This window comes from Pantherophis guttatus, chromosome 3 (genome assembly GCF_059756535.1).
Source record: "Pantherophis guttatus breed Tessera chromosome 3, ASM5975653v1, whole genome shotgun sequence".
NCBI lineage: Eukaryota > Metazoa > Chordata > Lepidosauria > Squamata > Colubridae > Pantherophis > Pantherophis guttatus.
Window position 1 is genome coordinate 21,080,607 of NC_142065.1, and position 26,832 is coordinate 21,107,438.

At 43.6% G+C, this 26,832-nt stretch overlaps 1 protein-coding gene and 1 long non-coding RNA gene across 2 annotated transcripts; one reads left to right on the forward strand and one right to left on the reverse strand.

The window, feature by feature from the left end:
• Positions 1-603: 603 nt before the first annotated feature.
• ZFP64 (ZFP64 zinc finger protein) lies at positions 604-25,800 on the forward strand. The gene is made up of 6 exons (XM_034433024.2): positions 604-795; positions 2,903-3,142; positions 6,455-6,616; positions 14,622-14,684; positions 19,355-19,606; positions 23,057-25,800. Exons 1-6 carry the CDS (start codon positions 747-749, stop codon positions 24,340-24,342), a joined length of 2,052 nt encoding a protein of 683 aa, XP_034288915.2. The 5' UTR covers positions 604-746; the 3' UTR covers positions 24,343-25,800.
• LOC132711228 (uncharacterized) lies at positions 2,346-3,783 on the reverse strand. The gene is made up of 2 exons (XR_009622059.2): positions 3,592-3,783; positions 2,346-3,391 (listed from the first exon to the last, which is right to left on the reverse strand). It is a non-coding gene; the product is annotated as an uncharacterized LOC132711228 (long non-coding RNA).
• Positions 25,801-26,832: the final 1,032 nt, after the last annotated feature.

Consider the following 26,832-nt stretch of genomic DNA (forward strand, 5'->3'; position numbering starts at 1 on the left):
AATGGAAGAATGAGGACTTACCAACGGACTCAAAAATAAGTTATAAAATCATGGAATGTGCCGAGTCCGACAGACTTACAAAACTGATCAAGGGTAAAAGAGACTCAGATTTTTATAGTAGTTGGAACATGTGGTATGATTGGATCCAGAAACGATGGGAGAGAGATAAAGGATAATGTTGGATTATAATGATAGATGATGGTATAATTATGGTAATCAATAAGTATTGGAAATGTAAATTTGTATATAAGAATATGTAAATAGTTTCTATTTTTTACTTTCTGGATTATTGGTGTATATATATATATATATGGCTAATTTGGTGATGTTACACGGTGAAAGAAAAAGTATTATACATTTGTTTTTGTTTTGTTTTTTAAATCACACTGAGGAGAAACATGGAACGCCGAAAGAACCGCGTGCCTACGCGAACCTATTTGGAAGCGAGCCTCCTGCAAATCTAATAGGCTTCCTCTTAAGTAACACGCCACCAGAGTCATAGACAACCGCAAAAAAGGGAACGCTTGCTCGCTCTGTGGGCAGAAAGACTAGCTCCGCCGGCTTCAGCTTTTTCTACGGAGCATGCTCGGCAGGCCCATATCCGTCCCCGCCTTAAGGGCTTGCGGAGGGGGGGGGAGCTGAAGCAAAGAGGCTTTTTTTTTTTTAATTTTGCCCCCTTTGTTTGCTTGTTTGCATGTTTCCCTTTTGTAGGCAGCTTCGGCTCGCGCATCCCCGCGGAACCCACGATGAACTCGAGCGCGGCGGCCGCTCAGCCCTTCTCCAGTCCCGTGCAATGTAAGTTGTGCCGCGCGGCTTATATCCGCGCTCCCGGGCCGGGGAGTTGGAAAAGCGACGTTGTGTGTAAGGCACAGGCGGGCCCCGCAACCTGAGTAGCGGCAGAAGCGAGCGCTCGGCCCGCCCGGGAATCTGGCTGAGCAGCGGCTACGGGCCCCGGAACCTGGGTGGAAGAGTGCAAGCGAGCGGATCCGAGGAGGCGCACCGCGGGGTGGCACGGCTGCGCGTAAAAGGCGCCCGGCGGTTCGGAGAAAGCGGGGTTTCTAAACGACGCGCTCAATTGCTGCAATCGTTTATTTGCAAGACGTGGGGGAGGGGGAGGGGCAGCGAGGAAGCCGGTGCAATGCAACCCTTGCCGTGGATGTGCGAAGCGTGCAAGCTGCCCCCAAGTCCCGGGTACCTGCCCGGTTCAAGCCTCTTAAGGAGGGTCCGCGCCAGGGTTGAAATCCAATTTTTTTTACTACCGGTTCTATGGGCGTGGCTTAGTGGGCAGGGCTGGGGAAGAATACTGCAAAATCTCCCTTCCCTCCCCACTCTTGGGGGAAGAATATTGCAAAATCTCCATTCCCACTCCACTCTGGGGCCAGCCAGAGGTGGTGTTGGCCAGTTCTCCAAACTACCCAAAATTTCTGCTACCGGTTCTCTGAACTGCTCAAAATGTCCGCAACCGGTTCGTCAGAACCTGCTGGATTTCACCCCTGGTCTAAGACTTGCCGACTAAGACTTGCAGAGAATGGAGGCCTCTTCCTAAACCTGCCCTGAGTCTTCGGAGAAAGGCGGCATATAAATGGAACTAATAAATAAATAAATAAACCTGGCTGCGTGCCACGGAAGCTTTTGCGGTTCAATTGTGATGCATCTTTTTCCAGATGATTGTCGTACGGCCTTGCCTGTCCTAGGGGTGCCCTCCGGAGAGTTTGGACTGCAGTTGACATTATCCCCAGACAATATGGCCTTGGATAAACATTGGCATCCAGTTAGGAAATACTGGTTTTGTTTTGTTTTTAGAATAGAATAACAGAGTTGGAAGGGAGCTTGGAGGTCTTCTAGTCCAACCCCCTTGCTTAGGCAGGAAACCCTATAGCAGTGTTTCTCAACCTTGGTAGCTTGAAGATGGGTGGACTTCGACTCCCAGAATCCCCCAGCCAGCAGCGCTGGCTGGGGGGTTCTGGGAGTTGAAGTCCATCCATCTTCAAGCTTCCAAGGTTGAGAAACACTGCCCTATAGCATTTCAGACATCCAATCTCTTCTTAAAAACTTCCACTGTTGGAGCATTCACAACTTCTGGAGGCAAGTTTAAGCATGGGAAGGTCGTCATTTTGCATAATAATCTGTTTTTGGCAGCAGAAGTTTAGATCGGAGACAAGAAAGGGAAGACCTCCAGATGTTGCTGAAGGACAAATCTCAGCAACCACATCCAGGGCGGGCAATGGTGAAGGAGGCTAGGAATTGTTCACCAACATCTGAAGGGCTACAGCCCCGCCCCCATCCCCGTTGTTTTTATACAGAGTTTTATTATCCCAGCATCTATTTGCGAGTCATCATACCAGTTGCATAAAAGTCGATCTATTCTACATTAACTTGGGATTCTGAACCAAAGTGTAACATTATAGGCAAATTAAGAAAAATGAGGAGAAAAAAAAAGAAAGAAAGATGAGAAAACATGGGATACACATGCTAATATAAATACATTTTTTTACAATGTGGCAACTTTTAAGATTCTGGCTAGGGAATTCTGGGAGTTGAAGTCTACATAAAGTCGCCAAGCTTCAGAAACACTGCCTTATTGTAGTAATGTGAAATAACAGAATCTGTTTGTATTGGACAAAATCAAGGCAGGCTATTTTGAGCTTCCTTGATACGATTTCTTCTTTCGGGGCTAAACTGTTCTACAAATAGCTCCCTTACTCCTTCCCTTTTCCCAAAGTTAGCTCTACCTTCCTTCACAGCTCACTGATGATATAATGATGTTACTGGCTACACTGCATCTTTTGGAAGTCGGTTTTTAAAAAGTTCATCGATCATGTATTCAGTAGCTTTGAATATAGAATGTGTCTGTTAATATTATTTGAGAGTCATTAACTGTTTGGTTCATGTATTTTGACAGTTCCTGGTGGAACCACAGTCCTTGTGGAGCTCACTCCAGATATCCACATTTGTGGTCTCTGCAAACAACAATTCAACAATCTTGATGCCTTTGTTGGTCACAAAAGGAGTGGTTGTCAGCTTTCTGGCACAACAGCTGGAGCTACCAGTACAGTGCAGTTTGTGGCTGAAGAAACAGTGCCAGCCTCACAAGCACAAACAGTTGCAAGAACCATCACATCAGAAACACAAACCATCACAGGTATTTTACCTAGAAAGCTTGGGAAGTGATGTCTAAGAAGCAGGTAGCTTCATTTTGAAGACAAAGGACCACATTGAAGCTTCGTGGTTTAATTTCTGGCACCTTCAGTGAAAATGAAGGAAGTCTGCCCCACATCTCAATGAGCAGCAAGAGTGGCAAAGCTGTAGGGGTATGTGGCTCAGTATGACACCTGTATGACATTTGTAGGTTCCATTCTTGAGGACAGGAAGAGACGATTTGAAAACGTTTCTGGGGGGAAAAAAATTATCTCCATATTGGAAAATAAGCCCCAAAGAACAATTTGAGACTGTTGGGCTAGCTGGAGAAATAGAAATTGTTTGGCAAGTACAAGTACATGTAGTCCTTGCTTAAGAACCACTCATTCAGCAACCATTTGAGGTTACAGTGGTACTGAACGTGGGGTTTTTATGACAGATCCTCATACTTACAGTTGTTGCAGAGTGTTGTGGCCAGTCAGCGGCCTGTGCAGATTGTAGCTGATTCCGACAACGAGGAGACTGGTGTGGTGCTGCCCCAGCAGCCTGTGCAGTTGGCGCTCGAGTCGGACAGTGAAGAGGCTGGAGAAGATGTGGTGCCAGAGGCAGGGATTCAGCCAGGGCCTTCAGAACCTGCAGAAGCTCCTTTAAGTGAAAAGGACGAAGAGGAGGAGCATCTTCTCAATGCACAGCACGTAGAGCTGCCAAAAGGCAGGAGTGGCTCCTCAGGAGTAAGTAAGGCTTGGGGCTAATTGGCCACTCCCTTAGCCTATTTAAGAAGGAACGGCGCTTGCAACAAGTTGTAGAGAACAACTTTAGTTCACTCTCCTTCGTGTCTGCAAAATTGCTTCTGGGCTTTCTGCCAACTCTAGTAAGACTGTGATTACCTTATTTTAGAATTCTGGTAGGCTGTTAAGACAGTTCATTAACAGCCTTTGAATGATAAAGACTAAGTTATTTGAGTAAAATAAGCTTTGTATAGAGTTTCTGTGTGCTGCGTTCTTTGGGGTCCATAGCTGGGGCAGAACACAGTGTTCCCATGGTCACATGATCACAATTCAGGTGCTCAGTATCCAACTTGCAGTTACGTTATAGCATCTGGTGGGCATGTGATCACCATTTGCGACCTTCACTGACAAAAATGTTGGAAGCCAGCAAGAGATTGCAAATGGCAATCACATGCCCATGGGCCCTGAGACTGCTCAAGGTTTGCCTAAGAACATCAAATGGGACTGCCAGAACTGCCGTCATAAATCAGCGCAGTTACATGGATGTCATGCTTTATGAAGTGATGAAGTTCCTGGTCCCAATTACCATTGTTTAAGCAAAGAGTACTTGTCAGCTTCTGCACTTTCCTTTTTGCCCATCCCGTGTTCGGGGTAGGCAATGAAGTGATCAAGAATGAAAATACTATCTCACACCCACAAGATTAGCAAAAATAAGCAAAAAACATTCCTCGATGTGTTGGAAGTATGAGGCAGTGCCACGGACATTTTATCACATGTGGGAGTGCCCAAAAGCCGCAAAATTTTGGCACCAGATAAGACAATGGATAGAGGAGATAACTAATGCGAAATATAGAAGCAGAACCGGAATTCTTTCTACTGGGTATTACTGAGGTCAAATACAACAAGAGCACAATTTACCTAATGTTACATATTCTAACAGCAGCAAGATTAGCTTTTGCACAAAAATGGAAAAACAAAGAGATCCCTACAGAAGAAGAAGTATTAGCTAAAATATTAATTTGCCTGGAAATGGACAGACTGACCTTAAAGATAAAAATGAATTAGAGTATTATGAAATCTGGAACAAATTTTATTATTGGCTGGAAAGGAGGAGAAATGCTGGGATATAGGACCATTGAAAATGACCATGCTTGGAAGTTTTTATGCTAATTTGTTATGATAGATATGACTGAATTAGATATCGAAATAATGTATATAGACGAAAGAATATATGTATTCAAAAAATTTTTATTTATTTATTTTATTTATTTATTTATTTATTATTCAAACCTCTATACCGCCCTTCTCCTTTCGGACTCAGGGCGGTGAACAGCCAAAATAAAAACATTTATACATAACATTACAATTAAAAACAGATTTAAAATAATAAATTTGGCCCATAATTTAAAATTTGTCAATTTAAAATCAGTATCAAAATTTTAAAAAACCAACCCTAAAATCAAGACAGACCGGCTAACTGAAAAAAGTAAGTTTTTAGGGCCCGACGAAAAGTCCTGAGGTCGGAGATCACTCATATCTCTGGGGGTAGATTGTTCCAAAGGGTAGGTGCCGCCACAGAGAAGGCTCTCCTTCTGGGGGTCGCCAGCCGGCATTGTCTGGCCGACAGCACCCTGAGGAGGCCCTCTCTGTGGGAGCGAACCGGCTGGTGGGAGGCTATTGGTGGCAGAAGGCGGTCCCGTAAGTACCCCGGCCCCAAGCCATGGAGCGCTTTAAGGGTGATCACCAACACCTTGAAGCGCACCCGGAAGTCCACTGGAAGCCAATGCAGCTCGCGCAGGAGAGGAGTCACATGGGAGCGCCCCGTCGCTCCCATAATCCCCCGCGCGGCCGCATTCTGCACCAGTTGGAGCCTCTGGGTGTACCCCAAGGGGAGCCCCATGTAGAGAGCGTTACAATAGTCCAGACGAGAGGTGACGAGTGCTTGAGTGTGTATGTGATAATTGGTGTAAATATGTATAGAGATAAGGAAGTGTATCAATTATATGACAAAATTTGATGAAAATGTTTATACCGGAGATGTCACACTATGACCATTGTTTTTAATTTGTATTATAAATAAAAAAAAATTAAAAAAATTTTTTTTAAAAAGAAAAGAATGAAAATATTATCTCAACCTCCTGGTTTCTTCCCTGCCGTTAATGCCTTACTGTCAAGAAGCCAGGAGTCAGGATAGAATTGAAAAGCACTATGAATTTATTCCAAGCAGCCTATGCAAAAATCTGATCCAGCAGTCAGCAAATTAGCGGCAGATACGAGTCAGCGGATTTCAAGGGAGGGGGTGGCTGGACTTAGATCCCATTTGGAATTCCAGGCTGATGATGCATTTGATCCCCACCTTTGACTTAATCCTGGTCATCTCTTATACATAACATAGCTATGGTTTGTTGATTGGGTATAGGAATGTAGACTGAACATAAAAACATCTGATCAATAGAAAGTCTGCAAAGGTTGCACTGAGTGCACGAAAGATTTTTCTGCCACCAATCCGTATACAGTTAGGTAGCAATATGAAAAGGGTTTTCAACATTTGGGGATCCTAAAATGAAAGCTTTTTTTATGTTTATCAGTATCGGCACCCGAGTTCGTTTTTGAGCATGGCTACCAAACGTACCTGTCTGGTGAGAACAGTGAACCTCGGACAGCTACTCTTGTTACCACTCCACCGAAATCACGCAGCAAAAAGTCCAACACATCAGTGGCACAGAAGAAATTCAACTGCAGCTACCCAGGTAAAGGATAAACCAGTGGGTAAATCAGAAATATATTTTTGAATGGAAGGAGGGGGCAGAGGGCACCCTTGGCATTTTGAAAATACGTTGTGAGTACAGTGGCTACCATGGAAGGAAGGGAGGGGGGGGAACTTCTTCATAAAATGGCATTTCGAGTCACATAATGGTTCCAGACAAGAATTGAGTAGCAAAGGCCTTAGATAGTGCTAGGGGAAAGGGGGGTGTATCCAATATGTTTTGTTTCCAAATATTTCCAGATCTAAATTTTGCAAATGTCCCAAATCTGAGGGCGAAATAAGGCTTTTTTAATCAATCTGGATCCGTTTCAAGGAACATCCCTGCTTTTATGCCAATGAAGATTCTCAGTCACCCAGGCAGAGTTATCTGAAAGTTGAGTCATGGCATCTGGACTTATTTTATGCTGAAATAATAGAAAATATTTGTAGCTCAGGTTTTAGATTTTGGCAGTGGTTTTGCTCTCCAAGCTTGTTTCAATTTAGTTTCTGAACGTTTCGTTATCAGACTAGGTAACATCATCAGCAGGATTATCTTGTCCTGTTCTCCTTAATTTATAAATGTCTTTTGTGCCAGTGTGGTCAGTTGGTCCTCTGGTTGTTTGTTTGTTTGGAGCTATATTTAAATTCTGAGCAGCTGATTGGTTCTTTTGTTGATCGTTATTTTATGCTGGTTTGAGACATTTTGCTGCCTTCCCAGCAGCTTCCTCAGCCAAAATAAGTTGGTTAGGGGAATCTGAGTAGGCAGAGAGCCGTTGGAATGTGCCAACTCCTAAAATTCTTAGGAGGATACCTCGGGATTTCTTCAAACCGGCAAGAAAATTAAGTCAAGTTGCCATGACTCAACTTCCAGACAGCTGTATCTGGATGACTGAGAATCTTCATCAACATATTGCCACACACTTCGGGGAAGAAATCCTGAGGTTAGTGCAGGAATCCCCCTAAGAATTTCAGGAGTTGGCACATTCCAATGGCTCTCTGCCTACTCAGATTCCCCTAACCCGGGTGTCAGCAACCTGTGGCTCCGGAGCCGCATGCGGCTCTTTGGGCCCTCTGTTGCGGCTCCCTGTCAAGTGATCCCACCACTGGCTGGCCCAGGCCCTTGCCCTCCCCTCCCAGTCACTCCTCGCCTGGCCTGAGAAGGTAAGGGCAATGGCAGGGGATGGAGAAGCAACCAGGGCAGATACACACAGAGAGAGAGAGAGAGAGACATAGAGAGATACAGAGAGAGTGGGGGAGAGGGAGGGAGGGACAGAGAGAGAGAGAGAGATGTCAAAAGGGTTTTGTGGTTCCCGGTGTTTTTTAACAACCGATTCTCTGCCCTAATGACCAGCTGGGTAGGCATGGCTATGGGGGTCATGTGACTGGTGGAAATGAATGATGTCAAGTTGGCCACGCCCACTCAGGTTTTGTGGCTCCCAGTGTTTTCTTTTCTGTGGGAAACAGGTCCAAATGGCTCTTTGAGTGTTTAAGGTTGCAGACCCCTGCCCTAACCAATTTATTCTGACTGAACATGCTGCTGGGATGGGCAGCGTAATGTCTCAAACCAACATAAAATAAGTCCAGGTGCCTGCCAGGACTCAACTTCCAGACCCCTGATTTTAGCATTTGTGCTTCCAAAAGTTTTAAAATAACACATTTCACAGTTGAAACAGTTTCTCTTTCAAAAAGGTCCCTGGCTGTATTTGAAACAGTTGGAAAATGCACACTCTCCATGCTCACAATTACCTAGATCCCAGCATGCATAAACAGCGTGGGAAAATGTCTTGCTTCAGTGACTTGGAACCTTTGGTCATGGAATTAGTAGGAGCCAAAAGACGCTTGACTGCTATTTAATTCTTTCTTTCGCTGATGGACAAAATCCACTAATGCACACATCTTTAATTCATGACTATCCAACCTTTGCTTAAAATCTCCTAATAAAGAATACTCCACTACCTTCCAGAGTAAACTATTTTTATGGATTGATGTAGACAAATTCTCCTGGTGCTTCTTGTTGGGTTGCTTCTGGCAAAGCCGCCCAGAGTCCCTCGGGAGTTGGGCGGCATAAAAATGCGACTAATAAAATAAATAAATAAATAATAAGGTTCAGGCCATATTAGCTCAAGAAGGGGATGGACTGGCTGAAATTAAGAGGGCATTTCCAAAAGGAAAACCTCTGGACAGGAAATCCTCTGGAAAAGAAAAAGCAAGACACGGTTATAAGGAAGGGAACTTTCTGCATATTTGCTATACTCAGGCTAGACACAGAATCTTTCAGTTATGAAGAGGTCAGCTCTGTCTTATATTGAGCAAAGATCATTGTTCCAGATAACTCAGTGGTACAGGGTCTCCAACCTTGGCAAGTTTAAGCTTGGCGGACTTCAACTCCCTGGGGAATTCTGGGAGTTGAAGTCCGCCAGGCTTAAATTTGCCAAGGTTGGAGACCCCTGCAGTAGTATATACCCTGTCTAGGAGTAGCATCCTCCAGACACAAGTTACAGTTAGTCCTCAACTTAAGACTGTACTTGAGCCAGTAATTAGGTTGTAAATTGTGCTGGTTGTTAAAACGGTCATCATGTGACTAACCTTACTCTACAATATTTTTAGTGCTGTCATTAAGTGAATCACCAGTGGTCATCAAGCAAACCCATTGTCTGCAATGGTTGTTTTGCAGGAAAATGGAATTAAATACCAGTTTTTGACCCAAAAAAAAGGTCACAAATTACAGTGACATGACCACAGGATGCTGCAAGCAGCTGTAAATGCAGGCTGGCTGCTGAGTGCTCAAAATGCAATTATGTGATTTGGGGGGGGGGGTTACTTTTAAACTTTGAATCCAGGTCATAAGTACCTTTTTTGGGGTGTGTCATAACTTTGATTGCTAAGTGACTGGTCGTAAGTTGAGCACCACCTGTCTTAACTAATGATTGGTGCTAATTGAATTAAACCTGAGGACTGCCTCTTGCATCGGATGAATTTTATCGTGGAGCTACCTCCCTGTAGTGGCATAGCTAACTTTCTCAAGCCCAAATTAAGCATGGGTCAATGAATTCTGTAGGTAACATGCACTTTTCTTATGCAGTTGGCACCAGGAAGCTCACAAGGGAAGGGGGGGGGACTGATCTTAAAATCAGGGAAGGAAGGGGGGCTGATCTGTGGGGGCACCTGCCCTCTGGAACGAGCTGCCCCCGGAGATTTGTCGGATTCCCGACCTTCGTACCTTTCGCCGCGCCCTTAAAACACTATTATTCCATCAAGCAGGGCTGGCCTAAAATATTATTTTAATGGGTTATTTTATTTTAGATTATTGGCCAAACTATTTAATAATTTTAAATTGTTTTTAACTTTTATATCTTGGCTGTACACCGCCCTGAGTCCTTCGGGAGAAGGGCGGTAGGAAATCCTAATTATTAGTCTAGACTGGGAAGTCAAAAGAGATTCTAGGAAAAGGAAGCGACACTTGTATACTGTTTTAATCCAGTCATCAGGAGATTATCCCATCTAGTGTATTCCATTTGGCCATGTTTCCATTGAAAAAACTGAGATGGAGAATTGAAATGTTAAACTTTATTGCAACTGTTGACACATTCAGTCCGTAATTAGAAAAAAACACAGGATTTTTATGGAACTACATCAGTAGGTTCCTACAAATCTACCCGTTCCTTTTCTGCACAAAAACACAAGCATGCCTGACCTTCGAAAAAAGCATGGTTGTATTATATGCAAATCAGTAAATGTAAGCCCTCAGAGAGATTCTTTCTTCTTGTTGGGTTTTTTTTTCTCTTTTTTTCCTTAGAAGCCTTACAGGACCTCAAGGGACTTAGCAGTTATGAATTGTTCTTTGCATTGTATTTACTTTCTGCCCATTGATCTGCTGCTCTCTGAGACGGAATGAGGAAATAAATTGGCATCGCTTGTATTAATTTTACTCAGTGACATTGCCACAAAGTTCCAAGAAGATTCATGGAAGCAGTTTTTAAAATTAATTTAGGTTGCCATTGATCATGCGGCCTAAGGAGGAGGGAAAAAAATAACCTTCCATGTGTGATTAAGTCAATTAACTTCATTAGAACATATAGTCAAACCTGTCTTGGCTTGAGAATTTGACTGAAATTTATGCTGCATCTCTCCCCCTCCCCACTCCCATTTTTACTCTCAAGCAGCATTTACATTTCAAGCCGACCACCTGAGGAAAGGACTCAATAGGCTAATCCAGTAAGGTTCAAATCCTTGTTCGACGGCGATGCTTGGTGCATGGATTTAAATGAATTAATCTCTTTCACCCTGGTCTGCTTATCTTGGAGAAACATAGCCTCCTCCCCCATGTTCATTGTCATGGCCTCTCGCTTGCAACACTACAATAGTGGGCAATGGTAGACCAAACCAGAAATAGAAAACCAGGTTTCTGTATCCATAGCTCCATTCTCTGAAGGAGTGCTGTCAAGGCAATTTAAACTCAAGGCAAGTTTGTCAAGGCATGTTAGACTCAAAAAAAAAAAAAAGCCCTGCTCAGGTAGCTAGAATCATAGCATGAGAAAAGAAATACAGTAGAAGGAATTTATTTCCTTTTCTCTTAAGAACTGAGGACAATTTTTTTTTCTACAATGGTAAAAGACAACCTACAAGGGGTTTGTTCTTTTCCTTGACTGGTAAAACAAACGAGCGCAGGATGCTACTGAGAGTTCTGCTCTATTTTTCTTTTCTTTTTTTTCTTCTAAAGTATTTCTGCCCTGGCTGAGAATTGCCAGGCATTACATGTGTGCTCTATAATATGTCAGAAAATGTATATGATGGCTGGAACCATCACTGGGAGACAGGGTGGATTTGATTTAAATCGAGTTGATTTAAATCACAATTTAAATCATGATTTAAATCACTAGTAAAAAGGCTTGATTTAAATCAACTTGATTTAAATCATAATTTTTAAAGAGCAACTGTCATCTCTGCTACTCCTTTGACCCGCTGTTGACTCACTGATAGTCCCAGTGTTGCAGAATATACAGCCTCATGCTATATAACTAAGCTCCATTTCATGCTGAATAAACTAAATTATTTATGTATCTTAAATAGAAAACTATATTGCGATAGATTTTTACCCCAAAAGTTTTTTATTAAAATAAATTCGATAAAAATAAAAAAAATCCGATTTAAATCAAAAAAATCTTTTTTTTTTGATTTTTTTAAAAAAATCATTGATTTTTATCCACCCTGCTGGGAGAGCTCTATCCAAATTCCTAAAAGAATCCAAAAGTATAACTGCCTACAGAAGGAGATCTTGCTTCTGGTCATAAGGATGTTATTGATTCAAAAAGCTACTGAAGTTTATTTCCAAGAGAATTTAGGCTGGTGGTGAATTTGGCCAAAGCTGCAGCTTTTATGGCTGATGCCACTATGGGTGGTGTGCAGTTCAGGTGATACATTTGGATATAATTACTCATGTCCAGAAGCTGTTACTAATGTCCAGATTCTGTGGTTATCACAAGAGTGAATGGTTCTTTTCCACTTTTGTTAGAAAATGAAACTGCTTCAGAATTTGAAGTGTTTTATTTATTCATCAAACAATCTGTGCCCAGTTGGGTCATTGTTTTAGATTTATTTCCTTATTTAAACAAAGAAACAGAAATGACCAAGGGCAGGCAAAAAATCAGTAGACGCAGGAGTGACTTTCAACTTCCTGCTGGCTTCCCCCTTGAGTTTCTTTGTGGGACTCTGTCAGGGAGCTTTGGAAATCTTCCTTCCTTCCTTCCTTCCTTCCTTCCATCCATCCATCCATCCATCCATCCATCCATCCATCCCACCTATCTACCTACCTACCAGGCAAGAAGGTGGCTGTTGCTAGATGGGAAGGATTACAAGATTGTCTAAGAAACTATCAGAGGACATTGAGAATGAAAGCACGTGACCACAACAGCAACCAGTAACATAGAAGCAGTCACAACTTTCCCGAATTTCTTTTCCTCGGGAATCATGGCTTCTGAATTTTGGACAAATCTATTAGTTAGCCCATCTGAGGTATCTTGGTTCAAAAATTGTTGCCCTGTGATGCACTGTTTCATCCAGTTAAAGGTCATGACAAAAAGACTTTTATTATACAGTTTCATTTATTCAGTCAATCAATTTGCATGGCAGCAAGTGACTTTAGGTGATATACAATCTTAAATTAAAAACAAATTCTCATCAGGTTTCCAGGTAACCTTCCATCCCTGAATACAAAAGGAAGAATGGATCAGTATGATGTCCAAGTATGGATAGATACAGAATGATACTCTGCTGCTAAGATCATCATTTTGATAAACTCACTCTAGAAACTTGTCAGGTCAGTCATATTCTCAGAGGTATAGATGTCATGACAATAGCCAGACTCCAGGATCTGAGACACAGTTCACTGCATTGATAGCTTTCCTCAAGACTAGCAAGAAGAAACTGTAACTTCCTTGTTCAATTCCAGTGACCCCAAATATCAGTCTTGACATGGAACATATTGTAAATATTGACAGGATAATCCCAGGCATTCAATGCTGGAAGAATATCCATAGCATCAATATCTGAAACTATACAGAGTTTTCCTTAGCTTCTTGTATTACTTGAATGTCCCTTTGTTTTTCTGTTGAGGGATAAACGTAGCCACGTATGCTCATAAATATCTAATATTTTCTTATCACAAGGGAGGTTATCAGAGGGAGGTTAGTCTGGGTGGAAATTCACCCAGCATTTCAGCTGACTGTGACTACGACATATTCAGTTGCATAAAGAACTGGTAAAGTTGGATGGATTCAGATCTGGAAGCGTAGTGTCTAAATCCTACATCATTCATCAACTTTCTCTTTGGCAGTCCCCCAGTGGGGTCTCTTAAAACATCACTGACCAACCTCAAAGTCTCAGCACCTGTAGGAAGCAGAGAAGATACAGTTGCTGAGAAATTTGAAATCTTTGTACTATTCCATTTGTTCTGGAGCATTTACATTTGTCACCCCTCAAGCATTTTTCCCGGAAAAGCAAATAACTAGCAGTCATCAGCATGGAAAATATCAGAACTTTATTTGTCAGAGGGGGGAGGGGAAGTGCAATCTTCCCAATTTAGAAGCTCTTCATCCACAGCAGTCATTCATCACTAAGATGAATTTGATGTTTCACAGAAAGCAACAGGTGTCTGTGCCTTCCTTCTGTTCCAAGAAGAAATGGCATCGGTTTTAAGGTTTTAGATCTCAGTTATTCAGACTCTCCATTCCCTCTTCGTTTTATTGTAGCCAACAATTGGGCGGTGACGTCTAGGTGAGTCAAGAATGCATCACTCTGATTGGTGGTTCTCATTCTTTTGCTTTTCCAAAGAAAATTGGAATCCATTCTGTAAAGATCATTTGCTATCGATACCCAAGGCAGCTGCCCAATTGTAATTTTTTTTTTCTTTCTTAAATAATTACAAGTTGAACATTCTCATTTCTGCTAAGGTATATTTGTGCAGCCTGTTAATTAGGCTTTCAGCAGGACATCTGCTCCAGTGGGACTGCGTAAGTATTTCCCAGTGTTCAAATACTTTTCTTCCACTACAAGAAACTGGAAAATTAGACTCTGTTTCTCTACCACAGTGAAAAGACATAATCTCTCTCTCTGTCTCTCAAATCTCCCCCCACCGCACGAAAGAATGATTTTCTTCATGTTTTAGATGTGGGTTGTTTTTTTTTTTTTCATTTATGGCTTGTTGATTCCTTACCAGAAACCACATTCTTCCTTGGAAGTCACTGCATGTTCTTTCAGCCATTTTTAGGAGAACAGAAATGTTCTGTTTGCCTTAGCAGGAAGAGCAAATACTATCTGAAAATCATGTATGGTAGTGGTGCTGGGGTTAGATTGGGTTGGGAGCAAATCTCCAGCCAGCTCTGGGTCTCCCCACCTCTTTGCTTAATATGCCCCACTGGTTGTTGGGAAAAGAGGAGATCCATCATTTGCAGGAACTGACAGTTAAAAAGGGTTCCTATTAATTGATTTTTCTACTTCTCTTCTCCCTCCAGGGTGTCAGTTCAAGACATCATATGGAATGAAAGACATGGAACGGCACTTAAGAACACACACAGGTACATTCCAGGGGTTTTAGAATACAACTAGTCCTTGATTTATGATCACAATTGAGCCGAAAATGTCCATTGCTAAGCAAAATAGTTCAGTGAATTTTGCCCCATTTTGCAAGCTTTCTTGCCACTGTTGTTAAGCGAATCACTGCAGTTGTTAAATTAGTAACATGACTGTTAAGTGAATCCAGCTTTCCCATTGACTTTGCTGGTCAAAGGGTCGCAAAAAGCAATCACGTCACACACACACACACACACACACACACACACACACACGACACTGCAACCGTCATAAGTACCTGCTACAAGGATGCTACAATGGTCGTAAGTGTGAAAAACAATCATCAGTCACTTTTTTTTCAGTGCCAATGTAACTTTGAATGGCCACTAAACAAATGGTTGTAAATCGAGGATTATTCGTAAATGGTTTTATTTTTGAGTCAGTGGAAATAGATTTCTTAGAATTTGTATCCTTTTCCAGCAAAACATTTGTAATCTGGGGTTGAGATGGGGGTGAACAATGATAAGGGAGTCTTATTTTCTGAACTGCTGCACACTGTTATAGTCATTTGGTGATATGAATGCTAGTAGACATTAGGAATAATAATAATTGATATGAATGTTAGTAGACATTAGGAATAATAATAATTCTTTTATAAATAATAATTTGTAATCTATCAATAATAAATTTGGAATATTTATTTATAATAATAGGCGGAATATGGCTATCCTCACCCTTGAGCTTTCTATCAAAGTCTCCATGGATTGGCCTGGTGAGAGACGGCCACCCTGGAAACTTTCGGGGTCGAATGATATGCACCTCCTTAGCCACTGTCGTGAGAGGACAGTGGAGCTTGGCAGCCTGACCATGGACTGGAATTTTCCCTACGCTTATAACATCAGTGGTCCCCCACCCTTGGACTGTTTCCCCTGATAGCTATATGTACTCGGTGTCGGAACTCCTCGCCCTGCGAGATTCTCCCCTCTCGCAGATTTGGCCCCCCACATTATCGAGGGCCTATCTCGATGATGGACTTTGGAGTCCGGAGAGATGGCATGGAGCAAGGAAGAATTTATGGGGTTTTTTAGGGAAATTTTTAAAGATTTTAAGGGGTTCTGGGGGAGGGGGTTGTAATTATTCTTTTAAAGATATTGGGAAGACGACTAGGGCGGATTGGGGGGGAAATCCACCAGGGTCAGAGCCGTGCCCGGCACAGGGTAACGATCCGGGGGGCACCGGACGAGGGATTGGGAAAGGGATGGGGGACGATATCTATGAGGGCTGTACCATCGGCACGGTGAATGGGAGGGGCAGATATGGCGGGAGCAGGGGACCACATCAGGTGCTGGGGGCTCGCACTTGCTGTCTGAGAGCAATTGCTTGCCCCGGTCCCCAAGGCTCTGCTCGGATACTAGGTGGCTTAGATACTCAGGAGCTGGGCCTTTGGCTGATGCTGTGCAATGCCAGGTCCGTGGTCAATAAGGCCCCCCTCATCCACGATCTTATACAAGAGGGAGGAGCGGACCTGGCGGGTATTACGGAGACCTGGTTGGGCCCGGAGGGTGGCGTCCCTCTGGTTGAAATGTGCCCACCAGGCTTCAGAGCATTCCATCAGCCGAGGGCTCAGGGGAGGGGCGGGGGGGTGGCGGTTATTATTAACGAGGATCTGGGTCCGAGGGAGACCACTGTGCCTCAGATAGCCGGATGTGAGTCCCTCCTTGTGAGGTGGGGCCGTGGGGTTCAGATGGGCTTGTTGCTTACGTACCTGGCTCCCTGCCGCGTGGCAACAGCCCTACCTGAGCTACTTGACGTGATAGCCACGGTGGCAGTAGATACACCCAGGCTTTTAGTCATGGGTGATTTCAACTTGCCATCCGTCGGTGAAACGTCTGAGGTGGCTCGGGAGTTCATGGCTTCCATGACGGCCATGGACCTGACCCAGTTAGTTCATGGCCCTACTCACAGGGGAGGTCACACTCTGGATCTGATTTTTGTCTCTGGCCAGTGGTTGAGTGGTCTTGTTATAGGGGATATAGACATGGAACCCTTGTCATGGTCTGACCACTCACTCCTTCGCCTAGATCTTCGAACCGCGACCCCTCGCCGCAGGGAGGCGGATCCAATTAGATGGATCCGCCCCAGGCGCCTGATGGATCCTGATAGGTTCCAGACGGAGCTTGGGCCATTTCCTGAGGATCTAGCACATGACTCAGCCGAGGACCTGGTAGCCGCCTGGGATCGGGCGGCTGGTGGGGCCTTGGACCGAGTTGTGCCTTTGCGGCCTCTGACCCGATGCCGATCCCGTGCGGCTCCTTGGTTTACTGAGGAGCTGAGGGAAATGAAGCGCCGGAAAAGACGCCTGGAGAGCGGTTGGAGGGCCAGTCTCGCTGAATCTGATCGAACACTGGTAAGGTCGCATATTAAGGCCTACCTAGTGGCGATAGAGACGGCAAAGTCTAACTACTTTTCCGCCTCTATTGCGTCATCAGGGAATCGTCCGGCCGCCCTGTTTAGGGTGACCCGCGCCCTGCTCCATCCGGGAGTGCGGGAGGATCCCTTAGAAGGCAGGGCGGAGGATTTCGGACAATACCTGTATGACAAAATCGCCCAGATCCGGGGGGATTTGGACTCTGACTGGGTAGATCAGGGCAGGGTGACGAGGAATAGTCTTGAGAATGTTATCTGGGAGGAGTTTGATGCTGTGACTCCTGATGATGTGGACAGGATTTTGGGGAGACTTAGTGCGGCCACATGTTTACTGGACCCGTGTCCCTCCTGGTTGGTACTGGCTTCCCGGGAGGTTACACGAGGCTGGCTCCAGGGTGTTATCAACGCTTCGTTGAGTGAGGGTTACTTCCCCACCGCCTTGAAAGAGGCGGTGGTGAGGCCTCTCCTCAAGAAGCCGTCCCTGGATCCGGCAATATTGGCCAACTATCGTCCTGTCTCCAACCTTCGCTTTATGGCGAAGGTTGTTGAGAGTGTGGTCGCACGACAGTTTCCGCAATTCCTGGAGGAAACATCTTATCTAGATCCGTTCCAGTCGGGTTTCAGGTCTGGGCACAGCACAGAAACGGCATTGGTCGCGTTGGTTGATGATCTCTGGAGGGCTCGGGACAGGGGTTGTTCCTCTGTTCTGGTCCTGTTAGACCTCTCAGCGGCTTTTGATACCATCGACCATGGTATCATGCTGCACCGGCTGGAAGAGTTGGGGGTGGGAGGCACCGTGTTGCGGTGGTTCTCCTCCTTTCTCTCCGACCGGTCGCAGTTTGTGTTGGCAGGGGGGCAGAGGTCGACCTCGAGGCCTCTCATTTGTGGAGTGCCGCAGGGATCGGTCCTCTCGCCTCTCCTGTTCAACATTTATGTGAAGCCGCTGGGTGAGATCATCCGTGGCTTTGGGGTGAGATACCACCAGTACGCTGATGACACCCAGCTGTACATCTCCACCCCAGGCCACCCCAACGATGCCCTTGAAGTGATGTCCCAGTGCCTGGAGGCTGTACGGATCTGGATGGGGAGGAACAGGCTCAAGCTCAACCCTTCCAAGACTGAGTGGCTGTGGCTCCCGGCATCCCGATATAGTCAGTTGACTCCATCACTGACTATTGGGGGCGAGTCATTGGCCCCCACAGAGAGGGCTCGCAATCTGGGAGTCCTCCTGGATATGCAGCTGTCCTTGGAGGAACATCTGACGGCTGTAACCAGGGGGACCTTTTGTCAGGTTCGCCTGATTCGCCAGTTGCGGCCCTTTCTTGATAGGGATTCCCTGTGCACAGTCACTCACGCCCTCGTCACCTCTCGCCTTGACTATTGCAACGCTCTCTACATGGGGCTCCCCTTGAGGAGCACCCGGAGGCTCCAGCTGGTCCAGAACGCAGCAGCGCGGGTAGTGACGGGAGCAGCATGGCGCTCCCATGTAACACCGCTCCTGCGCGAGCTGCACTGGCTCCCAGTTGTCTTCCGGGTGCGCTTCAAGGTGTTGGTTATCACCTTTAAAGCGCTCCATGGCATAGGGCCTAGCTATCTTCGAGACCGCCTGCTGCTACCAACGACCTCCCATCGACCCGTGCGCTCCCACAGAGAGGGCCTCCTCGGGGTGCCATCAGCCAGACAATGTAGGCTGGTGACCCCCAGGGGGAGAGCCTTCTCTGTGGGGGCACCTACCCTCTGGAATCAGCTCCCCCCAGAGATAAGGAGAATCCAAGACCTCAGTGCCTTCCGTCGCGCCCTTAAAACCCATTTATTTAAACAAGCCGGGCTGGCTTAAGATGAAATTTTTAACTGTTTTTAAATGTTTTAAACGTTTTTAATTGGTAAATGAGTTTTAATTGGGCCAAATTTATATATCTTTTAATTGTTTTTAATATTTGTTCTGCATGTTTTTTATTCTGGCTGTACACCGCCCTGAGTCCTCAGGGAGAAGGGCGGTATAGAAATCCAATATAAAATAAAATAAATAAATAAATAAATAAATAAATTTCTCTTAGACTGAATCAAATTATTGTGACTATTCGAAGGTGGGGGCTTACCTGTATCCCTGCGCATATCCCTAATTTTCTAAGGGAAGGTAAACAGCATGATTAAAAAAAAACACCTCCTTGAACGATAATTTCCATTTCATCTTGGAAAAGAGGAAAACCTTCCCCCTCGGTGCTTTACATTTCTTTCCCTTCTTCAGGTGACAAGCCCCATAAATGTGAAGTTTGCGGCAAGAGTTTCAGTCGAAAAGACAAGCTGAAAATGCACATGCGCTCCCACAGCGGAGTGAAACCTTACAAGTGTAAGCACTGTGACTACGCAGCAGCCGAGAGCAGCAGCCTAAACAAGCACCAGCGCATCCATTCTGACGAGCGTCCTTTCAAATGCCAGATCTGTCCTTACGCCAGCCGCAATTCCAGCCAGCTCACCGTTCATCTCAGATCTCATACCGGTAAGGCAGGGAGCCGGGGGGGGGGGGGTGTCAATTTAGCTCTGAAAACCCCAAGATGGTTTTGGGAACGAAAAAATATTTGCACATTTAAGATTGCAACTCGATTCAACAGACTTCACTTATTTTTCTTTTTGTTTTTTTAAAAAAGTTTTTTATTAATAATACAAAATTTAAAAAAACATTGGACATAGATATGACATCACTGGTTCCAAACATCTTCCGTCACTTTACAATAATATTAGTACTCATATAAACATATAGTTCTTAAACATACATTTATCTATAAGAGGGTAGCCAAGACAAATGTATAGTGTTAGAACAAAAATATAGATGTTATTTTAGAATTTACTTATTTTTCAATGACTTATCAAATTTGTGAACTGGCCAAAGCCATGCAAGGGTGATGGGCAGTATACGAATAAAAATAATAAAATTGTATAAAGGCAATACAGGTAGTTCTCAACTTATGACCACCATGGAGCCATAAAATTTAGATTGCTAAGTGAGACACTCGTGAAGTGAATTTTGCCCCATTTTTCAACCTTTCTTGACACATTTGTGAATCACTGCAGTTGTTAAGTTAGTAACACAGTTGTTAAGTGAATCTGGCTTCCCCAGTGACTTGGCTTGTCAGAAGGTCGCAAATGACCTGACACCAGGACAAATATGAACCAACTGCCAAATGAATTTTGATCACATGACCATTGGGATGCCGCAACGGTTGTAAGTGTGAAAAACAGTCATAAGTCACTTTTTTCAGTGCCGTTGTAACTTTGAACGGTCACTAAATGAACTGTTGTTAGTTGAGGACTACTTCAGGCAGTCCTCGGCTTACAACCACAATTGGACCCAAAGTTTCCATTGCTAAGCAAGACAGTTGTTCCGTCAGTTTTGCCCCCATTTCATGACCTTTCTTGCCACAGTTGTTAAGTGAATCACTGCAGTCATTAAGTGAATCATCTGGTCATTAAGCAAACCTGGCTTCTCTTATTGATTTTGCTTGTTGGAAGCCTCCTGAGAAGATTATAAATGGTGCTCACATAACAGCGGGACAATGCAACTGGCATAAATACAGGTGCCATGTATCCAAAGTTTGACCACATGACTATGGAGTTGCTGCAACAATCATTACTGTGAAAACCAGTCATAGGTCACTTTTTTCAGTGTGGTTGTAACTTTGAACGGTCGCTAAACGAAAGGTACATCAAGGTCCGCCTGCATCCTGCTCTACCAGGTGTGGGTCTTTTCATTTTTATTTAACAAATTGTGCCAAAGCCCCTGTGGGTATCAGTAGACTCTTTTTAAGCAAAACATGATATAATGCAGTGCTTGAGTCTGCTATTAATATTGTAAATAAAAGCTTAAAAGGGGGGAGGGAATCTCTTTTAAGATCCTGATCTAGAAAACTTTCAATATTGGTCCCTCAGATGTTATAATTTCTCCTCTCTCCAATCAGACCCCCATCTTAGATCAGTGGTTTGCGCTGGACTGTGAGCTTTCCCACAAGGCCAGGTTTCTAGGGGTTGTACCCAACCTTCGCAGTCCTCTCCAGCTTTAATATTATTGCTGCACAATTTGTTTGTCTAAAGCAGAGTTTCCCCAACCTTTCTGTGTGGGCAGCTCAGAGCTGGGGGGAAGAGGAGATAATTTGTGGGAGGAACATGCGCAAACATTTGCGGTGACACTTGCGCGAGTGGGGCCACAAGCGCCCGCAATGAGACTCGTGCAAGTGGGACCACAAACGCCCGCAACAACACTCATGCAAGTTGGGCCGTATGCGCACACCAACCAGCCACTCACAAGGTCCGGTGGCGATTAGGCCGTGGCCCAGTAGTGGGCCATGGCCCACAGATTGGGGATCCCTGGTCTAAAGGGCTCTCCTGCAATACCTTGATTTTTGGCTGGTAAAATTCTGTTCTATCTCACAACCAAGCTTCTTGTAAGATTAAAGCTCCTCCTTGGCTTTTTTTTTTAAAGCCATTTTTACTAAAGCCAGATACTTTAAAATTCACTGAGATGGATGGACTAAAACTTAAATGCACTGACAGCAATTAAATATTGCTACTTTTTTTCCCCCCAATATAGTTTGGCATCCTAAAATGGAGACTTTGTGCAATGCTGCAGCTGTTTTTCAGAAAAAGGAGATCGGTGTAGGCAAAAATAGGCAGGGCCAGCCAATACAAAGAACAGAACTGTCAGTCGGTGCAACTTCATTAATATAATGTGTATAATAAACATTTTATAGCAAGGGCCTTAATCTTTAAATACATGCATGGATTACCACAGCACGCCATGTCACGATTTCAAAAATCTTTAGTTGGAATCAATGAAACATGCAGCCGGCTAAACCAATTATGCATCTTTTTACAATCTTCCATTTATGAAAATCTATAAAATATTAACTTGCAAAGTAAATTAAGCCTCATGTGTCGCAGTTATTAAAGAATAACAAATTCACTGTATTAAGGAGCTGCCTCTATTTTATTTCTGTTTTAAATAGCATCCTGTGACTTACTCAGCTTGTGGTGTGCGTACAAGGGAGTTGGGGGGGGGGGGCAACCAATACCCAAGCTGTTCAAATGGCGGAAAGTGGCAGTAAATCAATAGTATTTTTTGTTTGTTTAAGTATTAACAATAACCATCATTTATTAACAAGATGGAGCTCATAACAGCTGTCGATGTGCTGCAAGAATTATCAATACATTGTTGGACAAAGAGCTCCCTTGCCTTTTCGCACTGGCATTTTTCTCTATAAACTTCTCTTTGTAGTGTACTTTTCTTTTCTTTTCTTTTTTAATCAACACCTGAATGCAATTTTTCCAGTAAGATAGCAGCTAAATAAACAAAAGCCTATATACCAGATCAGTAAATGGATCAATGAAAGTTGGGTCTTTCAAAAAGCAGCTTTACCCAAAACATATTTCTAAATGCAGTTTCTTTTGCTCTAAACAAGATATGCTTTAAAGGACACGCTTCTCAAGCTAGAACTGAGTATGTTTCAACATTTTTAGCTAGCCCGTCTATTGCCACCTGGGAATTCTGGGAATTACAATCTCATCAGAGGTACTTTGGAACATGTGATGACACAAAGGTAATACCACCAATTCCAGCATTTGTGTGTGGTTTGAGGAGTGGCAGGTGGGCCCTCAAACCTTCTAAAGCAATATTTCTCAACCTTAGCAACTTTTAACATGTGTGGACTTCAACTCCCAGAATGCTGGCTGGTTAAGGAATTCTGGGTACTGAAGTCCACACATCTTAAAGAGGCTGAGATTGAAAAACACTGGCCCAAAAAGTACCACCTTGGAATCCAAAGTGCTCTATAGCCCTAGTAAGTACATAGTTTTCCAATTACTTCGTTGGTAAATATCATGAGTTTCATTTGGCTAGAATTAACCTGAATCCCTGTCACGCAAATATTGCCATTGCAAACATTTGTCTCCCAAACAGGAGATGCTCCTTTCCAGTGCCGTCTGTGCCCTGCCAAATTTAAAATCAACTCTGACTTGAAGAGGCACATGCGTGTGCACACAGGTGAGAAGCCTTACAAATGTGAGTTCTGCGAGGTCCGGTGTGCCATGAAAGGTAACCTGAAGTCCCACATCCGCATCAAGCACAACATGGAGAATGCCTTTAAATGCCTCATCTGCAAGTTCCAGTGCGGGAATAAGACAAGTCTCCGGCAGCATCTGCGCATCCACCAGCCCGAGCAGCCCGTGAAATGCTCGGAGTGCAGCTATTCCTGTTCCAACAAGGCGACCCTCAAAGTACACGAGAGGATCCACTCCAAGGATCGCCCTTTCAAGTGTGAGTTCTGCCGCTTTGATACCAAGCAACGGAGCAATTTGACCACCCATGTGAAGAAAACCCATCCCGATAAGATCAGGATCAGAGAAAAGTTATCAGGTCAAGTGGAAAGTGATCGGCCAAAGGAAGGCAGCTCCAGACAAGTTGCTAAGCTGGAGGCCAGGAAAGCCTTCAGATGTGATCTCTGTGAGGCCTCCTTTGTCCGGGAGGACTCTCTGAGGAGCCATAAAAGGCAACATGTTGACTATAATGGAACTAAAACTTCAGAGCTGGCTGTCCTGCAGTTCCAGATGGATCCCACCTCACATGGTGATACTCCTATTACAGTTAGTCATCTGCAGATGCCACTGCACACTTCCCCCTATGGGGAAGGGCAGGTCAAGATCATTGTTGGGCATCAGCTACCCCAGGGCAGCAGCTTGGAACAAGGAGGTCAAGTCAATATTGTGTCTCCTACCTTAATAACTCAGAATCAGGATGATCTGTCTAGCAGTAACCAGCTGCAAATATTGCAGCAGGTAAGCTTATTGGCTCCACCGCTTCCTGTTGGGTCTCCGGCAGAAAGCCTTTCGGTCAGTCAACCCACAGTCCTTCTCACAACTCACAACCAAGCTGATGCAAGCACATCAAACCAGACTCTGATCTCCACCATTCCAGTAGGTAGCCATGAGGTCTCAGCTAATCAGGCCTTCATCAATGGCACCGGGATCAGCTGCTCGGATTTGGAAGGGCTCAATGCTCTAATTCAAGAAGGAGCAGAAGAAGTGACAGTGGTCAGCGCTGAAGAGCAGAACATCTCAGTACGAGCATCAGCTCCGCCAATCTTTTCATCCTCTTCTCATTCAGATGTGCCAAAGCAAACCTACTCCATCATCCAAAGTGGAGCCCATGCGAGTTTGTTGTGTCCTGCAGATTCCATACCAGATTAGACTGGAGGCTGAAAAAGTCATTTGTTTGCTCCAGTTAGTCCTAGAGTGCAATTCTAGAGGAGGCTGCTAAGTGAAGCAGGCATGGTCAGCCTGGTGCCCCTTTCTCGAAATGAGTGTAGTATGTATTCGTGAGTAATATGGTGATACTGCTGGCTTTAAGGATGAATCGTGGTGGGAATAGATGCTCTTAGGTGGGGATAAGTCCTGTTGCACAAGATTCCTTTTTGCTTTCAGGTCTAAATCTCTCATTAGACAATATCATGCTTAAATAATGTCTCTTTAGCATAACTTATCCAACTTTGTTCTAGGCTTAAAGAAATATCCAGTGAGTCAGACTGCGTGGGAAATGCTGTCAATCTTCAAAACTAGTTTTAGCCTTAATGGGAACCATTGAAAATTGTTCATTGGCTCTTGGGTTCTCCTCCCCTTTCCTTTCCTTTTTCTTTTCTTTTTTCATATCTCAGACTTTAAAATCATGTTGAATGTATAAATGATGCATTTTTAATATTGAGAACAGTCTTACATTGTAATTACTACTGGATTGTTCTCCACTGTGATCAATGACTTCAGATGGGCTAAAGAACAATAGCTGGATATAATGTTGCAATATAATTCCCAAAAGTGGCTTTCTGTCTTCAAAAGCAGTTTGACATGTAACATTCAAGTCTGTCATGGAGGAAAGTGGGGAGAAAAATTATCAGTTGTTGTTGTTGACAGTATTAAGTAGGCAACTTAAATTAAGTGGCTCAGAGCAGTATACTGTTTTTTGAATATCTGATTTCTATATCAAGACTAGGTGGACCAGCTTTTGAAGCTCACAATACATGGTGCGGATGGTCTACAATACATCTGAACCACATCTGCAGCAGACCAGTTTTGCGGTGCCTCAGATGAGTGTAGGCCAGCTCCACGTGTATCAGGGATCCTCTTTTTTTCCAGATGTGGCACCTACAAGATACATTTGAGCATCACCCTAAACCAGGCCTATGACTTAGCATGGAATGCACTTATTATCTTCTTCTTACACCAGTTGGTTTATGGGAAATAGATGTCACTTTTCACTTGGGAGGAGAAGCAAGAACACAGTGTTGTCAAGAGAAGGAGGGAATGTGGCAAGCTTCCTGGCTGAAAAATGTACCATATCCGATTCTTAACACACAAAAAGTGGGACACTTTCACTATTTAATGGAAGCAAAAACTATTTTGAGATCCTGGTTTTGTTTGAAGGTTGCCTTCGTTTCTGCAGCATACAACAAAGCAGCTTAAATGGTGTAACCATAACAAATAGGACTGCACAGTATATGTTCCACTGAGCCCAACACAATCATTTATATAGTACAGCCTGCTGGTACCATTCCCAAAGTTGCAGGCAGATATAGGATCTGTTCAGCACGGACAATGCTGGACAATGTTCAGTCATTGTATTACAACACCTTAATAAAGTAATTTTCCAGATTATGTGCAGTTTATGGGAAGAAATGCACTCCATTACACTAGTAGTGAATTTTTTTGTCACCTGTAGATGGTGCTAGAACTCAAGCTGAGGTTTGAGAGGAAGGACAGGATTAAAGAACAGGTACCATATGTCTAATGAGTATTTCCTGTAAAAAAACAACAACAGTGAATTGAGCTGCTTTGTTTCAGTACATGTACATGAATGCTAGCTTAGAAAAGAAAACACTTACTGAGGTACATCCCACTAAGGTACCAAGATTTCTTCAGTAAACAGTAACGTAGAATTAGTTAAAATTTACGTTTCTTAAACTTTGGAATTTCAGTTTCTTAAATTCTGGAAATCGAGTAGGTTGAAAGTGTTGCATGTGGACAAGCAAATGTTTATACATGTATACTTAGGTATACAAATCTATATAGGTATTGTTTGTATAAAACAGATGACTGATTTTTCAGTGAAAAGTTAAGAATATAGTCTTGTATCAGGCAAAAGTTGTAATCCATCTAAGGCAAAGGATGAACAGTCAGAGACTCCAGTGCTACAAATGATCCTGTAAAGTTTTAGATGAGGTCCCAAGAGACTAATTAATTTTATTATCACATTATCATAATATGAGAGAAATGAGGAAATAGCCAATAAGTGATAGAAGAGTAATACTGTTAATATATTATTTAAATGTAAGTTAAATTATATTAAGAAAGTTGTTTTTATATTTTTGCTCACTAGATTTTTTTTCCCTACATTCGAACATTCAAAGGTCAAGCACCATTCTTGGCCCAGAAGAAGGTTTCCAGCCCTAGCATTTTGAGCTTTATAGATCATGGGTTCTTTGGTTTCACAAAGTAGACACTGCCACTAAATTATCACCTCTACCAGTTTATAATACTCATCAGCTCCTTCACTGCTCCTAAGTTACATGTTTACAACTTAGAAAACTATATTTTTTTAAAAAATAGAAAGAACTAAGATGAAGTAAGGTAAAAGACCTGAAAAACAAAACGTTGGGTTGCAGTATTGTATATCATACTGACCACAGA

Excerpts from the sequence above, each read along its gene's own strand:
- ZFP64 (XM_034433024.2), top strand. The coding sequence starts at position 747 with ATGAACTCGAGCGCGGCGGCCGCTCAGCCCTTCTCCAGTCCCGTGCAA. Across the intron at positions 3,143-6,454 it reads AGAAACACAAACCATCACAG|TATCGGCACCCGAGTTCGTT; the intron begins GTATTTTACCTA and ends TATGTTTATCAG. Across the intron at positions 19,607-23,056 it reads TCATCTCAGATCTCATACCG|GAGATGCTCCTTTCCAGTGC; the intron begins GTAAGGCAGGGA and ends TCTCCCAAACAG.